We start from the raw sequence: 18,043 nt of genomic DNA, 5'->3' as shown, positions 1-18,043 counted from the left end.
TTGTTGTGGCATTAATAGTTTTGAAATTTTATATATGTAAATAGATGTATATGCATATTATAATGTTAAGAAACATGTCTGAGAAACATGTCTATAAGTTATTTCGTAATAAATCAATAAAAAAAATTTTTATGTTTTATTACAATTAGTACAGTAAAATATCATATCCATAATAAAACAAAATCCTTTACACGTACAATGTTCTAAGATTTAAAACAAAATATGGATGCAAACAGCCAGATGCAATAAAGGCATGCAGTTTAGAAATCAGAATTAAAATTTATTTATGAAAAGGAGCACTAATAACTTGTATTATCTTATTCCTTGACCTTAGGAATTGTAATATTCCACACAAAATAGTAAAGATTACAAGAGGGCAGTGCATAAAAGTTGAAAAATAACTTGAGAGTATTGTTATTACTACTGATAGTACTTTATTTTCAGAGTACAGTTCCTCATTTATTAAACAAACCTAAATATTTAAAAAAAATATGCTTCTTAACCTAGAAATGCTGAAACTAAGGACAAGGAAAGAATTAACACTCCCCAGCCATTGACATCCAAAAACAGTCTGTAACGAAGGCAGATCTGTTTTCTAATCGTCGAGCTGAATTGTCTTCAGAGGCTTCTTCTCATGATAGTAATATGAGCGACGAATGATGTCAGGAGATAGGCCATTCCCAGCTTCCTCCACCATGGCAATGCTCCTGCCTCGAATTACCTGTTGGATAAGCTGTTTTCATTATCTTTGTTTCAGTGGTGCAAACTATTCTATTTAGACATTAATTTCATTTGAAAACTGTATTGTTGGAAACCAGATTTAAGACATATTGTATACATATAGTGTCATTTCGCTTTGAAAAGTAATGAAAGCTTGATTTTTTAAGTAATTTTCATTTGATAAACAATCTAAATAAAAACTAATGCTGTAAATGGCACTCAACACAAAAATCTCATATTAGAAAAGAAAGGAATCATGGTACAGTATACTGATATATGGTACAGAAAATAAGATGTTGCAAGTTATTAAAAAACGGATTTTGAGCGATGCGAAAAATCTATTTTTGACTGAGATAGCCATGTCGTCTTGATGAAAGGTTCCTTTAGTAGCTTCCTTGGGGTATATATGACTACAGTGGATATTCCCAGAGAATTAAACTAAAGGTTTCCAGAATTCTAACTTCTGGCGCGAGTACCCTTAATGTTTCTCTTTAGAATATCATGTAATAACAGGGGACGTATTCTTGACACGCCACATGGCTATCTGCACCCCACATAGCGTTTACATGAAAGGATACTGTGTGTTAGAATGGGAAATTGTAAGAAGACTGGTTTGTGGCTGAAGTATTTCCAAGGCCAATGAACGGATTTTGAGCGAAGCGAAAAATCTATTTTTGGGTGAGATAGCCATGTTGTCCTGATGGAAGGTTCCTTCAGTAGCTTCCTAAGGGTATATTTGACTACAGTGGATATTCCCAGAGAATTAAACTAAAGGTTATCACAGAATTCTAACTTCTGGTGCGAGTACCCTAAAGGTTTCCCTCTAGGATATCTTATATCAACAGGGGGCGCATGTATTAACACGCCACATAGCTATCTGCACCCCATAGAGAGTTAACGCTTCAATATGGAAAGGTGGCTTTGTAACCGAGTAGCCATTCCAAAGTTACTCTCATACGTGGCTACTTTTGGTACTCGAGACTTAAACAAAAGGGCGCCATTGTTAAATAACGTCACGTCCGTCTTATTCCGACGTTCAGTTCCTACCAATCTCCGCGATACAGTATGTCAGGGAGGGGCCTGGAAGGCTGAACTGGAACAGACGGGTGGGTCCATCAGGACGACATGGCCATCTCACCCAAAAATAGATTTTTTGCTTCACTCAAAATCCGTTTTTTGGGCTCAAGCCATGTCGTCCTGATGGAAGTGAACCAGAGAATCAACGTATCATGGATTTTTCCCCAATCCTAGTGCCTAGGTCTTCGAACAATATTCCTATGGTCTGGCGACCATTGAGACTGACATTCTTAGTAGATGTCCTTACCAGAGGTTCTATGATGTTCTGGCTTCCTGCCCCCCCTGGCAGGAGAGTCCTGGTGGACAAGAGGGATATCTCGAGGTGATCGGTTAAAGAACTACTCACCTGGTAGAGATCATATGCCGGTCTCGGAGACAGATCGGAGGTTCATATTCGTGTAGGAACATTATTAAGTCATTAGGTGAGTATACAATATAAGATACTTATATCATTCTCATTATAATTAGAGGAAAGGGGGTAAATGAAACTATAACAATCATATATTTCTTAATAAAGAATAGGAGCGAAAGGAGACTCACATGGTAAATAAAATAGACATTTTATTTCTAAGTTTGCAAGTAATTATAGAAAATTACAATAATGATTATAGAATTTACTTACAATAATAATAATAATGCACATAGAATTACTGAAGAGATGGTGATTTTGAGTCTGAAAAGGAAAAAAAAAAATTTTGCCTTTAAACACAAGTTCCCGGGGCAACGCCAGTCTTTTAGAGTTCAATTAACACTCCATGCTCGAGAGCATGTGGCACAGGTGCAAAAATTCTATGACATTTCACCTTGATGAACAGTCTATTAGAAACACTAAGTGTCCATCGAATCACTATGTATCACGATAGGGTCAACACAGGCACCCGTAGAGTTAGAGTCCCGAAATAACTCGCTGTTCTATGCAGATTTAAGCAGCAGGTTTCATTACACTACCTGCGGCTACCACAAATCGTTTCACTTCGTGCACCTGTTTCGCATAGTGCTTGAAGAACACGCGCGATGATTTCCAGCCCGTAAAACTCCTGAGGCTTTCGAAATCCATTCCTTGAAAGAAATTCAGGGAAGAGGCGACTTTCCTAGGATCATGACCTGCGGGTGTACTGTCAGGATCCGCTCTGCTAATGAAGTAGGAGATTTTCGCTGGTAGTTGTTTCAGTTACAGGTCACTACCCGAGGTTTCTCCTTTGAAGAGTTGTCCTCCACCGAAGTCTGAAGTTCTTCGAAGATAGACCTTAAGACTCTCCACTGGGCATAAAGAGACATCTTCCTTCAGGGGGCAGATTCTCCAAGGGCCCCATCTCTTGGTGGGTAGTTCATTCTTTGCGAGAAACGTTGGGTTGGGGAAGAGGGTAAGTTCCCCCGTGTCGGCGAACTGTATTTGGCCCTCTTCTCTTGATAATGCCACTATTTCACTGACTCAGGCTCCCGAGGCGAGAGCAAAAAGGAAAATAACTTTTTGAGTCAGGTCTTTCAGAGGGCAAGAATCGTTGTCCAGACTAGAGGCAAAATGGAGCCCCTTATCCAGGGACCAGGAGATAGGTTTTGGTGGAGGTGCTGGACGTAGTCTAGCGCATGCCTTAGGTAGTTTATTGAAGATTTCACTGGACAAATCAATCTGGAAGGCGTATAGGAGTGGTCTAGTCAAGGCAGATTTACAAGTGGAAATCGTATTGGCCGCTAAGCTTTGTCCATGAAGGTGAATGAAGAAGGGACATGCAAAAATCAATGGTGATTTCCGTAGGATTTTTTACCTTGACGAAGGAAACCTATTTTCTCCAGGAAGATTCGTATTGCCTTCTGTTAGACTCCGTTTTGTACTCCTCGAGGAAGTCTAAACTATTCTTCGAGATCCCAAATCTTTTCTTCACAGCTAGGGAGAGAAAATCATGAGATGAAGGTCCTTGACTTTCAGTGATGAAGCGAAGACAGTCTACTTCTGTACCTGTTAGGAGAGAACTGGGCCCGGCAGGGGGATCAGCTTGGGCTGCAGCTCCAGGACCAGGGTATACCAATTGCTCCGGGGCCACTTGGGAGCCACTAGGGCTGCTGTCCCTTTGAAGGTTCTCAATTTGGAGAGGACTTTCAGCAGAAGGTTGGGTGGAGGGAACAGGTAGATCTTGGACCCTCTGTTCCAGTCCAGGGACATGGCGTCCACTGCTTATGCATTGGGGTCCTCGTAAGGGGCCACATATCGAGGAAGTTGATTGTTGTCGCTCGTTGCGAAGAGGTCGATCTGAAGTTCCGGGACTTGGCGAGAGATGAAGGTGAATGATCTTGCGTCCAGGAACCATTCCGACACTATGGGGTTTGTCCTTGATAGAGCGTCCACCTTCACGTTGCGGAATCCTTGTAGGTGAACTGCAGACAAGTGCCATTTCTTCCTGTCCGCCAGACGGAAGATGGGTAGAAGCACCTGATTTATCTGGGGCGATCTCGAGCCCTGGCGATTGAGACATCTGACTACCACCGAGCTGTCCAGAGTCAGAAGGATGTGGATCGAGGGAGGCGGGGAAAGTTTCTTCAGGGTGAGAAGAACCGCCATGGCCTCCAAGATGTTGATGTGAAACGTCTTGAACAGGGGGGACCATGTTCCTTGAACCTGCTGTTGGTGGGAGTGACCTCCCAACCCTCCAGAGAGGCGTCCGTGTGGGTGTTGAGTGATGGAGGCCGGTGTTGAAGAGGGACGGACCTTTTCAGGGCCTTTGCTTCCAACCACGGCTTTAGAAGTGAGCGAAGTCTGTTTGGAAGCCGTCTCTTGAGGTCTCTTCGAGCGATGGATGCGAAAAGTCTCCAGACTCCCGTGGCATCCTTTAGCTGTGCGCGTAGCACTGGGTTTGTCACCGAGGCGAACTGTAGGGAGCCGAGAACTTGTTCCTGCTGGCGTCTTGAGATCAGTCTGGATTTTAGAAGCCTCCTGACAGACCCTGCTATTTCCTTCCTTTTCTTCAGTGGGATGGAAAGGCGGTGTGACTAAAGGTCCCAATGGATTCCTAACCATTGGAACTTCTGAGCTGGAGTGAGGCAAGATTTCTCGGTGTTTATCTTGAAACCCAGATGTTCCAGGAACTGGGCGACTTTGTTGCAGGCTCGCAGACAATCTTCGGGCGATGTCGACCAGACTAGCCAGTTGTCTAGGTAGGCCATCACTTGGACGTCCTGAAGACGTAGCTGTTGGACGATTGCGTCTGCCACCTTGGTGAAGATTCTTGGAGACACGTTGAGCCCGAAGGGCATGGCCCTGAAGGCGTAACTTTTCCTTTGGAGTCGAAATCCTAGTTAGGAGGAAGTGTAGTGGTTCATTGGAACGTGCCATCAGGCATCCGCCAGGTCTATTGAGACCGTGTAGGCCTTGTGAGGCAGTAGGGCCCTTACTTGTTGAAGAGTCAGCATCTTGAATTTGTTGTTCGCAATGAACTTGTTGAGAGGGGACAAGTCGAGAATGACTCTGAGTTTGTCCAAGTCTTTCTTGGGAACACAAGAGAGTCTTCCTTGGAACCTGGTTGACTTTACCCTCTTGATCACCTTCTTGTTCAAGAGTTCTATGACATATTCTTCCAAGAGGGGGGTCGACGGTTGGAAGAATTGCTGGAAGGATGGGGGTGGTTGAGTCCAGCTCCAGCTCAGTCTGTTCTTGATGATGCTGTGTCCAAGGATCGAAGGTCCAATGATCCTGGAATTGGCGGAGTCTTCCTCCCACCGGAAGCACTTCATTGCTTCTGGTGTCCCGAGGGTTTGCCACCTCGGCCGCTAGCTCACCTTCCCCCTCTGCCTCTGGAGGGGCGGCGAGAAGAATCTCTGCCGGAGCCTCTACCTCTGGGACGAAAGGTAGTGGAATGTTGCTCGTAGGCAGGGGTGAAGATCGGTGACTGCGACACCACCGGTTGGGGGACCGGTTGAACGGTCTGCTGTGGTTGTGTAACCACTTGGGGAGCAGCGGGAGCCGGAAACTGGCGTCTTGGTTGACGTTGCTGGGGCCTAGGCTTGGAGGGTTTCCTCTTTAGGCTGAGGGCCTTCGTCCTGAGAGGACTTCCTCTTTCGGGACATGCCCCACTTGTGGAGAAGGTTCCGGTTCTCCGTGGCAGCTTTGTCCGCTATTTCTTTCACCAAGGCTGACGGGAAGAGATGTTTACCCCAGATGTTGGAGGAAATCAGTCTCCGGGGTTCGTGTTTCACCGTCGCATTGGCGAACACGAACTCTCTACAGGCTCTGCGAGCCTTAACAAAGCTATACAGGTCCTTTGTCACAGTTGCTAGGTGTGACTTCGCTAGGACCATATACAAGTCTGGGACCCTAGTGTCCCCGGCCATGACTTCTAGCTGTATCTGATGTGACAGAGAAGCAGCAAGTCTCTCCTCGGTTTCCTGTTCCCGACAAATGAGATGGTCGTTCAGTCATGGGAGGTCCTCGTTGAACTGGCGACCAGCCATATCAGGTTCCAACTTCCCAACCGTAAAGGTTAACTGGGTATCTTTCCAGTACCTATCATCGGGGGGAAGAGTGAGGGAGAAGGGTCTGCACTCCTCCAGTGCAGGGCAAGGTTTACCTTCTTCCACCGCCTTCATGACCGCTTGGAAGGCCTTTTCTACAAAGGGGAAGGTCGCAGTAGCTGGAGCAATAAAGGACTGATGCTTTTTGCTCAGTGCTGGCATCTTGGAGTTGGTGAAACCCCGACTCTTCATTGAGTGAGCCAGCATGGCTTGGGCCTTCGCGAGATCGAACACTATCACTTCCTTTGGTTCAGTCTCTTCTTTTGAGGCTGGTTCAGACCTGAGTCGGACGAAACATTCCGGATACGCCTCGAAATTCGGGAAGAATTCCACTTCTTCCAAGAGGACAGAACCAATCTTGTCGTTTATGAAGATCTTGCCAGTCGTGATTGGCATATGCTCGGCGTACCTCCATGGGTTAGACGCCGAGCAGTGAGGGAGGTCCTTTACCGAGATCTTCTTCGGTTGTTTGAAGCCGATGAGAGTAGTCCGGAACTGCTCCCGAGTCTCCCTGAGCTGCTTCTCCATAAGGGCCTCCAGCATTCGGAAGACCTTTTGGGTGGCGGATGGTAAAGTTTCTGAGGCGGTGGAGGTAGAGGGAACGGGTTCCTCGGTTACTACGGGTTTTACCGGGGGTGTTGGAGCGACCTCTGTCTCCGAATCAGGGTATTCCACCCGATCTTCCTCATAGTCGAGCTCTTCGCCCAAGAGGGTCTTCTCCGTACCTTCGGACACCTCCGACATACGCTCCACCTCGTCGGAATCGATGTGACACGTACGGAGAGTCTGCGCCATAACGATGTCGGGTTCGACCACCAGTTGGATGCTTGGATGCTTTTAGGAAAAGCAAGGCCCCCATATCTTCGTTTGGAAGGTAAGGTCCAGAGGCGTTCTTTTGGAAGAGGCGCACCCATTTGCGCAGTTTCTCTCTAGCAGTGTCCCGTACCTTCGTGGAAGGGGGGTTGTTGAACGCGTCATCTAGGAGACTTTTGCAGATCGGACAGTTCTGTGGATCCCAGTATTTAAGGTCGCCTCTCTTGGCGACGCAGGGGGCGTGGGTCCAGCACGCCTTGTGCCCGTAGAAGTCCGGGCGTTTAACTTCGCAGAAAGGAGCTCTAACACTTCATATACTCCTCCTGTAAAAGAAAGAGATCATGAGTACATGGAAGGCATAGGTATGACTTTATTACTCTAGGCTTAAGAATAACTTAATCTGTAATATAGCATATAAATTATATGCTCAGGATAGATGAGCAGGAAAGGAAGTAGGTAGACACATACTTGTGAATCCCGTCCAGCCGGTTACCGCAAACTTATCTGTAGGCAATTCCTTAGGACCCGAGGGTTCTAAAGGAGGGAGAAATCCGTATGGATGAGCCAAGCTAGGCCTCCTTTTAAAGGAATTGTCCGGAGAGTAGAAAAGGATCTGAGACCACTCAGAACCTAGTGAGGGAGAGGGGGAAAATACGATAAACCCCCTTGGTAATAGGTAGGTTCCGGCAAGAGACTGCACTGAGAAGCACAGAGTATGCTGGAAATGTTGTACCGTGCAACCGTACAGCATAGTCACTACTGTATATCAGAGGGTATAACAATATCAACAGGGAGGTGGCCAGCCTATCCGGCTGCATCGGATCGACTGTCGGAGTGGTGCCGGCAGCCGTGGAAGTTGTGCAAGTCCATTAGCGCCTCATAGGGTGGTGCTGGCAGACCGGCGGCAAGCCGGAGACCGGTCCTGCAAGGTGAAATCATCTAGAACACACTGATCGACCGAGATGGAAGACACCAAGGGGGCGACCGACGGCACAGCGGCGGGTCGCCGGCAGGGCGGTGGGCTCCGGCAGCCGGCGGGCTGACGGTATGGTGAACCATAGTCCAACTCGTAAGATGAATAGGGCGGATATCTAGAATGTCGGCAATCAATGTCAGCAGATAAGGGGGCCACAGCCTCCGGCAGTCGGCAGGCTGTCGCCAGGTAATCCTAGGGGAAATGCATGGGGTAGATACCCGGGACGTCGGCGGTATGTCGGCAGAGGGCGGCAGCCTCTGGCAGTCAGCAGGCTGTCACTCTAGTAGGGAGGTATTATCTTATGAATAGAGGTCACCTGAGGTGGCAGCGGCTATCGCCGGCAGTAGAGGCGGCAAGGGACCGGCACCATAAGAGAGAGAGAGAAAGGTGAGGGGGGAAGGGAAGGGTAATATCCTATACCCCACCGGCTTCCCTCCGGAGGGAGTACGCTCATGATTGGTGTGGATACGCCTATCATCCGGCAGCAGGGGGCCGGCAGCCTGAGGTAACCCAAGGGAGGAACAGAGAGCACTCAAAGACAGGGAATCCTCCGCCGGCAACAACCCCCATAGTTCACTATGAAGGGGAAGTGTACCAGAGCGGCCAGCTCAGCAGAGGAGCAAAACTAACCCTACCACTCCGCCCAAGGGAGGAGTTGTAGGACAGCGGACAGGGGTGTGTAAGCAGGCCTACACGAAAGGGATAGAGAGGGGAGGGGAGTAGGGGTCTTTCTAGTGTGGAGAGAGACTGTATGAGTTAGGACACCAAGGCGGGGGAGAACACTCCCCAACCTAGGATAGGTTAGCCCTGATCAGGTACAGCACTGGTGTACTGTCCTAAACTATAATAAAGCAGAATCTCCCCCCAGAGCCTAACCTAAACCAGGAGAACCATTCTCCTAGGTTAGGGAGGACTGGAAAGACACGTCGCTAGGTTGCAGGCAGGAAGGGGTGTCCCAACCAAGTGCAAACTGGGGAGGAGCAGAGCCCTTCCTATGGTCTCAGACACGACCCTAAGGGGGATTCATTCCCTTATGGTGGGCCGAGAGGAGCGATAAATACTCTGGGTGAAAGGCAAGATTCTCCCAAATATTAAATAAGGGAGAAGGAAGGCTACCCAGAGGGAATTACCCGTAGGTAAGGGGGATTTGGGAAGCATACAAGGGTCCCAGCGTTAGGTTAGGGGAGTGTGGTGCACAGACCGACACGGTCCCTTGTATGGTCCCTCGAAGGCGAAAGCACATGTACAGCACAGTAACTAGTATGTTTAAAATGCCTGAATCTTCATAACTTAATTTAGGAACACTTATTATATCATGCAGCAATATGAGCACTAGGCTATCAAGTCTAGGGGCTAGGCCAGCGATCTAGTATGGGGTCGGCAAGCGTCGGTTGCCTATTGAGCGCTAACGCATAATATAATTACTTCCTAGCTATGAAGGCTAAATAACTAATGATATTAATTAGTTAAAGGACCGGAGAAGGCCGTTCTGGCTAACTAAATAAAGCATGCGACATGAACAGCGGAGCCATAAAATGGCGCGTCCGGTCTTGGTACAGCTCCGCCACAAAACAATATTTTAAGAAAAGTAGAAGTTACTTTACGGCCAGAGCTTATTTAAACAATACTAGGACCTGGTACTCAACTTTCCAGAAGAAGGCGAGGCTGAAGGCTGAGACATGGCGAAGATGAACACAGATAAGCTGCAGGTAGGAACTACAACGAAAGGAATGAGACGGACGTGACGTCATTTAACAATGGCGCCCGTTTGTTTACGTCTCGAGTACCAAAAGTAGCCACATATAAGAGTAACTTTGGAACGGCTCCTCAGTTACTCAGCCACCTTTCCATATTGGAGCGATTACTCTATATGGGGTGCAGATAGCTATGTGGCGTGTTAATACATGCGTCCCCTGTTGATATACGCTATTCTAGAGGGAAACCTTTAAGGTACTCGCCCCAGAAGTTAGAATTCTGTGATAACCTTTAGTTTAATTCTCTGGGAATATCCACTGTAGTCAAATATACCCTTAAGGAGCTACTGAAGGAACCTTCCATCAGGACGACATGGCTTGAGCCCAAAAAATATATGTGTAGTGAGAGTGTGATGAGAGAAGTTAGATAAATAGCAGTTGGCGTCATTACAGCGTATTTGGATAAGAAAATAAGTCTTGTGTGAAAGACTGATGTTTAGCAAAATTAAGTACTGATTAAGGATAGTAAATAAAAGCTACTAAAATGTAGAAACATAAAAGAAAGTGTTTGTATGAGGAGAGATGAAAGGAAATATGATCAAGGCTAAAGTTACAAGGGGTAAAGGGAACTTAGATATTGCAGCAATGGATTTTATTATGGAAGAAGTAAACCAGTGATAAGAGGGAAGAATTGAGTCACAAAATAGTTGAAGCAGGGAATGTTATAGTGTGTACAAGGGATTAAGAGGCTTCTTGGTGTTCGTGGGAGCCAAGGTGGTCATGTTGGAAGGCAATTTTTCTTCTATAAATTGAAGTGTGGATGTTAGATGTGTGTAAAAGAAAAAATATATGAAATGTAAAAAAAAAACAAATTGAAAGGGTAAGAAAAACAAATTATTCACTAAGTATTTTCTTTGGACTTGTGAGAGGTATTTTTGGTAATAAAATCAATAAATATGAATTCAAAATTCTCCTACTTATCTCGCAAAATATTCAAAATTATAATGATAATGAGTATGATATAAATAATGATGATAATAGAAATTACATAAAAATCATATATGTAAAAGATATAAGAAATAGGAAATTATTCTTTACAGGCTACTTAAATATTATTGTTATTATATGTAAAAAATGAATTAAGATGAAAAGGAAACCTTAGCTAGAGCGTTTGAGCAAAATACCTCGCGTAAATTCAACTCGTTCGCCAACAGCAGCTCATAAGCCAGAGGAACCCTCTCGCCTTATGCATTGAAACCTTAGCTAGAGCATTTGAACAAAATGCCTCTCACACATTTAACTGGTTTGCCAACAGCAGCTCATAAACCAGAGGAACCCTCTCGCCTTATGCATTTTTAGCGGAAAATCTCTGGCGTCTCATTGGCCGAATTTGTCTCGGCTCTGATTGGTGGTTGTATATGATGTCATGCAATTATACTTCTATGGGTAGGGGTGAAAAACCTATACTTATTGCAGATTAATTATGAATAAAAATTACAGTTTTCATGGAATTAAATACAAAATTATTATAGATAAAAAATTAATTTATTAGTAATAGATTTTGTTGAGGGTACAAGTTAAATAAATGCGTCATATTCAAAGGAATAGTTGACTGTGGTCTGGCTACGATGTTAGATGTGCGTATGTTTGTTTGTAAAGCTGTAGTAAGCAAAGGAAGCCACCAATCATAGTTGAGGAAGATATGGCCAATCACAGGACTAGAATATCCCACCAAGAGAAAGTTCCGGGGATTTTATGAATTGCTATTTGAAAACTTGTCCAAATTTTATTAAGATTTTATATTCAAATACTCTAACCTATATTGGGGGTTGTAGTTTAAGGTTTCTTTGTTTTTACGACAGGAATTAACATTTTAAAGGATAAATGCGTAAATACAGTATCTTTCCCTTATTTAACTTTTACACAATTTGCAATACCTTTAAAATTTTAATCCATCTATTGTATAACACACATGTCGAAATCATTCCATACCACATATCTTTTTCTTCTTGGATTTCCTTTATATGTTTGAATCAAATACTGTATAGTGTGATTCTTGAAAAATTGAATGTAACTCGTTCGCCAGCCAACAGCAGCCCATAAGACAGAGGAACCCTCTCGTCTTATGCACCCCCCCCCTCTGCTAGAACGTTTGAACAAAATGCCTCGCGCGAATTTAACTCGTTCGCCAAGAGCAGCTCATAAACCAGAGGAAGTTGGGGAACCCTCTCGCCTTATGCATTTTAAGCGGGAAATATCAGGCGACTCATTGGACGATTCTTTCTCAGCTCTGATTGGTGGTTGTATATGACGTCATGCAATTATGTCGTTATGGGTAGGGGTGAAAAACCTATAATTATTACATATTAATTATGATTAAAAATTACAATTTTCAAGGGATCATACACAAAATTATTATTGATATCTAAACAATTGATGATGGATTTTGCTGAATAGTATAAGTTAAATAAATATGTCATATTCAAAGGAATAGTTGACTGTGGTCTGGCTACGATGTTAGATGTGCGTATGTTTGTCTGTATAGCTGCAGTAAGCAAAGGAAGCCACCAATCATAGTTGAGGAAGGTATAGCCAATCACAGGACTGGAATATCCCACCAAGAGAAAGTTCCGGGGATTTATGAATTGCTGTTTGAAAACTTGTCCAAATTTTATTAAGATTTCACATTCAAACACAATAGCTTCTCGATATTGGGGGCTGTAGTTTAAGTTTTCTTTTTGTTTTTAAGACATGAATTAGCATTTTAAAGGATAAATGCTTAAATACAGTATCTTTCCCTTATTCACAATTTACTCAATATTAAAAGAAAATATCGTCGTCGGCGCCCTCTCGTATCCGAGTATTGGGTTCTGTCGTTAGCCATCAGCCTCCTATCAGAAGAAGGGAGGAGGAATCGACAGAATGCCAGTAGCTGGGTATATTGTTTTGGGTGGTCGTGGCTATGCAACGGCCTCGCGCACACACTTGGCCCACATCGTTTTCACCGTGGCTCAAGACATATGAGACAGGCGGCTTCTCCGATGTTGGTTGCATCGGGCTGCCGGGTTCTTGTTATGTCAAGGCCCACCTTGTTGCCTGCCCGATAGGCATTGCTCTCTTCCGCCGGCGCTGGGAAGCTCCGCCGTTGGGGTCTTGTTTGGTTTGGTTTGATTTTGGAGTTTTCCTTCTCCTAGCCTTTGCCTATCTGAAATAAAGGAGAAGGCCTATAGGGGTCCAGTCTTGGTCTGGTCTCTCAGAACTGGCCTTAGCGGTATGGTTGAGCCTGCCAGGGTGGATAAACTACCCCACCGCCATTGCCCAGCCCATCATTGAGACACTCAAGCCCCTCTACTGCAGCAAAGTGCTGGATCATCAGAGGGGCTAAAAAAAAAAAATATATGTAATTAACAAAAGGAACCTATTTCAGAACCAAACTTCAGAAACCAACCTGTTTGAGCTAAGGTTTCAAAGAAGCATAGTTTCTATTCTCTAATACATGTTAACAAAAACAGAAAATATACTTAGCGACTTTGACATACTTTACAATTCCTTTTTTGGGCTCAAGCCATGGCGTCCTGATGGAAGGTTCCTTTTTGGTAGCTTCCTTGGGTATATCACTACTAAATATTCCCAGAGAATTTAACCACAGGTTATCACAGAATTCTAACTTCTGGAGCGAGTATCCTAAAGGTTTCCCTTTTAAAACATCGTATATCAACAGGGGACGCATGTATTAACGCGCCACATAGCTATCTACACCCCGAACAGAGTTAACACTTCGGTGTGTAGGGGCGGAGAATAGCTGGGGAGCCGTTCCACAGCTAATCTCGTTTGTGGCTACTTTTGGTACTCGAGACTTAAACAAACGGGCGCCATTGCTAAATGACGTCACGTCCGTCTCCATCCTTCTTCTAGTAGCTTGCCTTGCTAAGACGGATTTTCCCTTGTGCATTTTCATCAGCTTGCATCTTCGTTATGTCGCTACCTTCGGCCTCGCCTTCTTCTGGAAAGTTGAGTACAAGGTTCCAGTATTGTTTAAATAAGCTCTGGCCGTAAAGTAACTTTTACTTTTCGAGATATTTGATGTTTTGTGGCAGAGCTGTGCCTTGACCGGACCGGCCATTTTATGGCGTCGCTGTTGTTTTGAATGACTTATTTAGATAGCCTCAACAGCGTTTTCCGGCCTTATTAACTAATCGATACTATTAGTTATTTAGTCTTCATAGCTAGGAACTTTTATATCGTGTTTTGACGCTTTATTATCGGTCATCAAATGACCCCATACCAGTTGGCTAGTATAGCCCCTAGGCCAGAGCGCCTATATCAGTGTTCATGCATGATATTTATCAGTGATCCTAGGTTTATTTATGAAGATAGTGGCATTATTTTACAATACTATTGACTGTGATGCAAGTGTTTTCGCCTTCAGGGACCATATAAGGGACAGGTTAGACAGTGTGTCTTTCTAACCTAACCTACTAGTAGGACCCCTATATGCTTCCTTCATCCCCTGCCTTAGGGCACCCCCTCTGTGCAGCCTTGCTCCCCCTACCACGTAAGGGGATCAAGCTCATATCAGAGTATTATATCGCTTCTCTGTCCTCCCTAAGGGAATGATTCCCCCTTAGGGTTGCTTTCGAGAATGAGGAACGGCTAGTCCTTCCTCTATTGCTGGGGCTAGGTCTCTGACCTTTCCTGCAATAGCGATACGTCTTCCAACCTTCCTAGTTCAGGGTGTGACATCCCTGCTCTAGGTTAGGTTTTGGAGGGGTTAGTTCTGTACCTTGCTGAAACGATACCCATGCACCGTTTTTAGACAGGCTGCCTTACCTTAGGCTAGGGAGTGTCCTCCCTTCCTTGGTGGCCGCTCTGGTACAGAACCCCCTCCACAGAAGACCCTTCTCTTCTCCCCCCCCACCTATCTCTTGTATGGCCTAGCCTATGCTTAGGTTAGTCTTTACCCATCTGTCCCCTGTCCTACAACTCCTCCCTAGGGTGGAGTGGTAGGGCTACCTTGAGATCCCGTGTGCAGTCCGCTCTGGTACATATACCCTTCATAGTGTCCTATGGGGTTAGCCACTAGATGCGTTCTGTCTACGGGGGTTCTCCCCCCTCTTGGGTGTTCCTTGCCCTCCCTTGGGCTCCCTTAGCTCCCGGCCCTCTGCGGCCCCCGCTTCTGGGTGATAGGGCTAGCCTCTATCATGGGTACACCCACTCAGGTGGGATGTCCTGGGGTCCGTGGCCAGACCCCTACATCCCTCCTTCTGTCTCTTTCTCTATCCGGGTGCCGGTCCCTTGCCTCCTCTACTGTCGGTGATACCCACCTCCTACTTTGGTGACTTACCCCTTACCCTCTGCGCCGCCAGTCCCCCGCGTGCCGGGGGGTTTCCGCCTGCCGCCGGCCTTCCCTCCTTCCTCATAGCCTCAGTCGTTCGTCCACCGGCCGGCCCCCGGAGTGCCGGCACTTCGGTTCTGCTATAACCATCCTTGTCCCTGTCACCAAGCCGGCTACCTCCGGCTGCCGGAGCCGTCGCTCCCTGCCGGCGTGCCGCCGCTGTGCCGGCGGCCGCCACCCTGGTGTTACTCTTGACTGCTATATTGTCTTCCTTAATGCCAGAAACTCTGCTGGAGCGGCCTCCGGCGTGGCGGCGGTCTGCCGGAGCCTTCCGGAGGCTTCAAGACGACTTGCACCCCCTTCTACTAGCTATCATCTGATGTTGATAGCCCTACATCGCAACCAGATGACTTGATTACGTAAATGGATTGGTATTCTCTTACCGTTCTATTAGTAACCATGCTGTCTTCTTGCATATCACAGATTTCCAGCATGCTGTGTGTATCTTAACACGGCTGGATGCCGGAAACCGTTACCCTATGGGATCTTCTAGTTCTCAATTCTAGTGTCTGAGTAGCCTCAGTTCTAGCCTTATACCCTGGACAATTTCCAATAGAATTCACACTGCCCTACGGGCATTCCATGTTGAACTCTATCCTGTGCCTTCGGTCACAGCAGATTGTCTATGGATGAAGGCCACGGTAACCAGCCGGGCGAGTTACACGGAGTATGTATCTATCTCCTTTTCGCCCATTTTCTGTGCATCACACTTAATGTTAAATTAACATTAATCAATTAATATTTAACTTTAGTTTAAGAGTCATCCTTATGACTCCCCCATACTCATGTTCTCTTTCTCTTACAGGAAGAGCAAATGAAGTGCGACCACGGCTTCTGTGCAGTGAAGCGTCCGCACTTTTATGGACACACGGCGTGTAGGACCCACGCCCCTTGTGCCAACAAGAAAGGGGATCTAAAGTTCTGGGACCCGCAGAACTGTACGGTCTGTCAGGATCGCCTGGTCGATGCGTTTAACAATCCTCCCTCAGCGGAGGTTAGGGACGCTTCTCGAGAGAAGCTACGCAAGTGGGTGCGTGGCTTCCAGAAGAACGCCACGGGACCATACCTTGCCACTGAAGACATGAGGGCCTTATTGTTTCCAAAGGCATTCCCAGATTCTGTGGTCCCCAAGGATCAGATCCCCACCGTCCAGATATCGGTGGAACCCGATGTTGTCATGGCCCAGTCCATGCAGCACGAGTGTCGCCTGGATGCTGACAACGAAGAACGTGTGTCGGATATTTCGGAGGACACGGAGAGGACCCTCATGGCCCAAGGCGCGGACGATGAGGAGGACCAGGTGGATTACATCGAGTCGGAGCAGGGGGTCGCTCCGCCTTCCACCCCCGCCCCTACTCCTACACCGACGGAAGTGTCTCTCCCGTCTACCTCCGCTACCCCGGACCCCATCCCATCCGCTCAAGAGATGTTCCGTATGATAGAAGCCCTTATGGAACAGAAGCTTCAAGTGACACACGAGTTCATCAGGTCCATGGGAGGTTCCAAAGAACCGAAGAAGATTTCGGTTAAGGACCTCCCGATATGCTCACACGCCAACCCCTGGAGGTATGCTGAGCATATGATCATCGCAACAGGCAAGATCTTCATCAGCGAGAAGATCGGCTCGGTTGCCCTGGAAGAAGTGGAGTTCTTCCCGAGCTTTGAGGCTTACCCGGACTGTTACGTCCGGCTTCGATCCGAACCTGCCTCTAAAGAAGAGACCGAACCTAAGGAGGTGATAGTGTTCGATCTCCCGAAGGCCCAGGCTATGCTAGCCAATGCTTTTAAAGGTAGGGGTTTTACCTGCTCAAAGCTTCCGGCACTGAACAAGAAGCATCCTACTTACGTCGCACCCGACGACGCAGTCCTTCCCTTTACGGAAAAGGCCTTCGCTGCGTGTCACAAGGCAGTGGAAGAAGGGAAGCCCTGTCCTGCACTGGAGGAGTGCAGACCCTTCTCCATGGTGACTCCCCCCGACGTTCGACACTGGAAGGATATCCAGCATACCTTCGTGGTGGGAAAACTAGATCCTGACGTGGCTGGACGTCAGTTTAATGAAGACCTCCCGAAACTTAACGACCATCTCCTTTGTCGGGAACAAGACACGAAGGAAAGGCTCGCAGCATCCATGTCCCTCCAAGTACAGCTTGACGTCATGGCTGGTGACACCAGAGTCCCCGACCACTACATGGTACTCGCCAAATCGCACATTGCGACTCTGGTAAAAGATCTGTACAACTTCATGAAGGCTCGGAGAGCCTGTCGCGAATTCGTGTTCTCAGGTGCCACAGTGAGACACGAACCCAGGAGACTGATTTCCTCCAACATCTGGGGTAAGCACCTCTTTCCCTCCGACCTTGTGAAAGAAATCACCGACAAGGCCGCCACTGAGAATAGGAACCTTCTCAACAAGTGGGGCATGTCGAAAAAGAGGAAATCCTCTCAGGACGATGGCCCTCAACCTAAGAGGAAATCCTTCAAGCCAAAACCTCAGCAACGTCAACAGAGACGGCAGTTTCCGGGACCCTCTACTCCCCAAGTGGCTGCTCAGCCACAACAGACCTTTCAGTTGGTCACCCAACCGGTTTTGTCCCAGTCACCGGTTTTCACCCCTGCCTTTGAGCAACAGACAACTACCTTTCGTCCCAAAGGTAGAGGCTCAAACAGAGGTGCAGGCAGAGACGCATCTCGCCGTCCCTCCAGAGGCAGAGGAGGAAGGGGAGCTAGCGGCCGAGGCAGTAAGCCCTCGGGACACCAGAAGCAATGAAGTGCTTCCGGTGGGAGGAAGACTCTGCCAATTCCAGGATCGTTGGACCTTCGATCACTGGGCACACAGCATCGTCAAGAAGGGTCTAGGCTGGAGTT

At 46.8% G+C, this 18,043-nt stretch overlaps 1 protein-coding gene across 2 annotated transcripts in view; it reads right to left on the bottom strand.

Moving 5' to 3' along the window:
* Positions 1-122: 122 nt before the first annotated feature.
* The window catches only part of LOC137634803 (uncharacterized), a 68,595-nt gene continuing 50,674 nt past the window's right edge, over positions 123-18,043 (bottom strand). The window contains exon 3 of one of the 2 annotated variants that reach the window (XM_068367351.1): positions 123-721. In XM_068367351.1, coding sequence (XP_068223452.1) covers positions 596-721 — 126 coding nt within the window. In that variant the 3' untranslated portion in view covers positions 123-595. The remainder of the gene's footprint in view (positions 722-18,043) is intronic. The other variant, XR_011042573.1, reaches the window with a different exon arrangement.

Source organism: Palaemon carinicauda, chromosome 45 (assembly GCF_036898095.1).
Source record: "Palaemon carinicauda isolate YSFRI2023 chromosome 45, ASM3689809v2, whole genome shotgun sequence".
Lineage (NCBI taxonomy): Eukaryota > Metazoa > Arthropoda > Malacostraca > Decapoda > Palaemonidae > Palaemon > Palaemon carinicauda.
The sequence above is the reverse complement of the archived record's forward strand: the minus strand, read 5'-3'. Positions and strand labels throughout refer to the sequence as shown.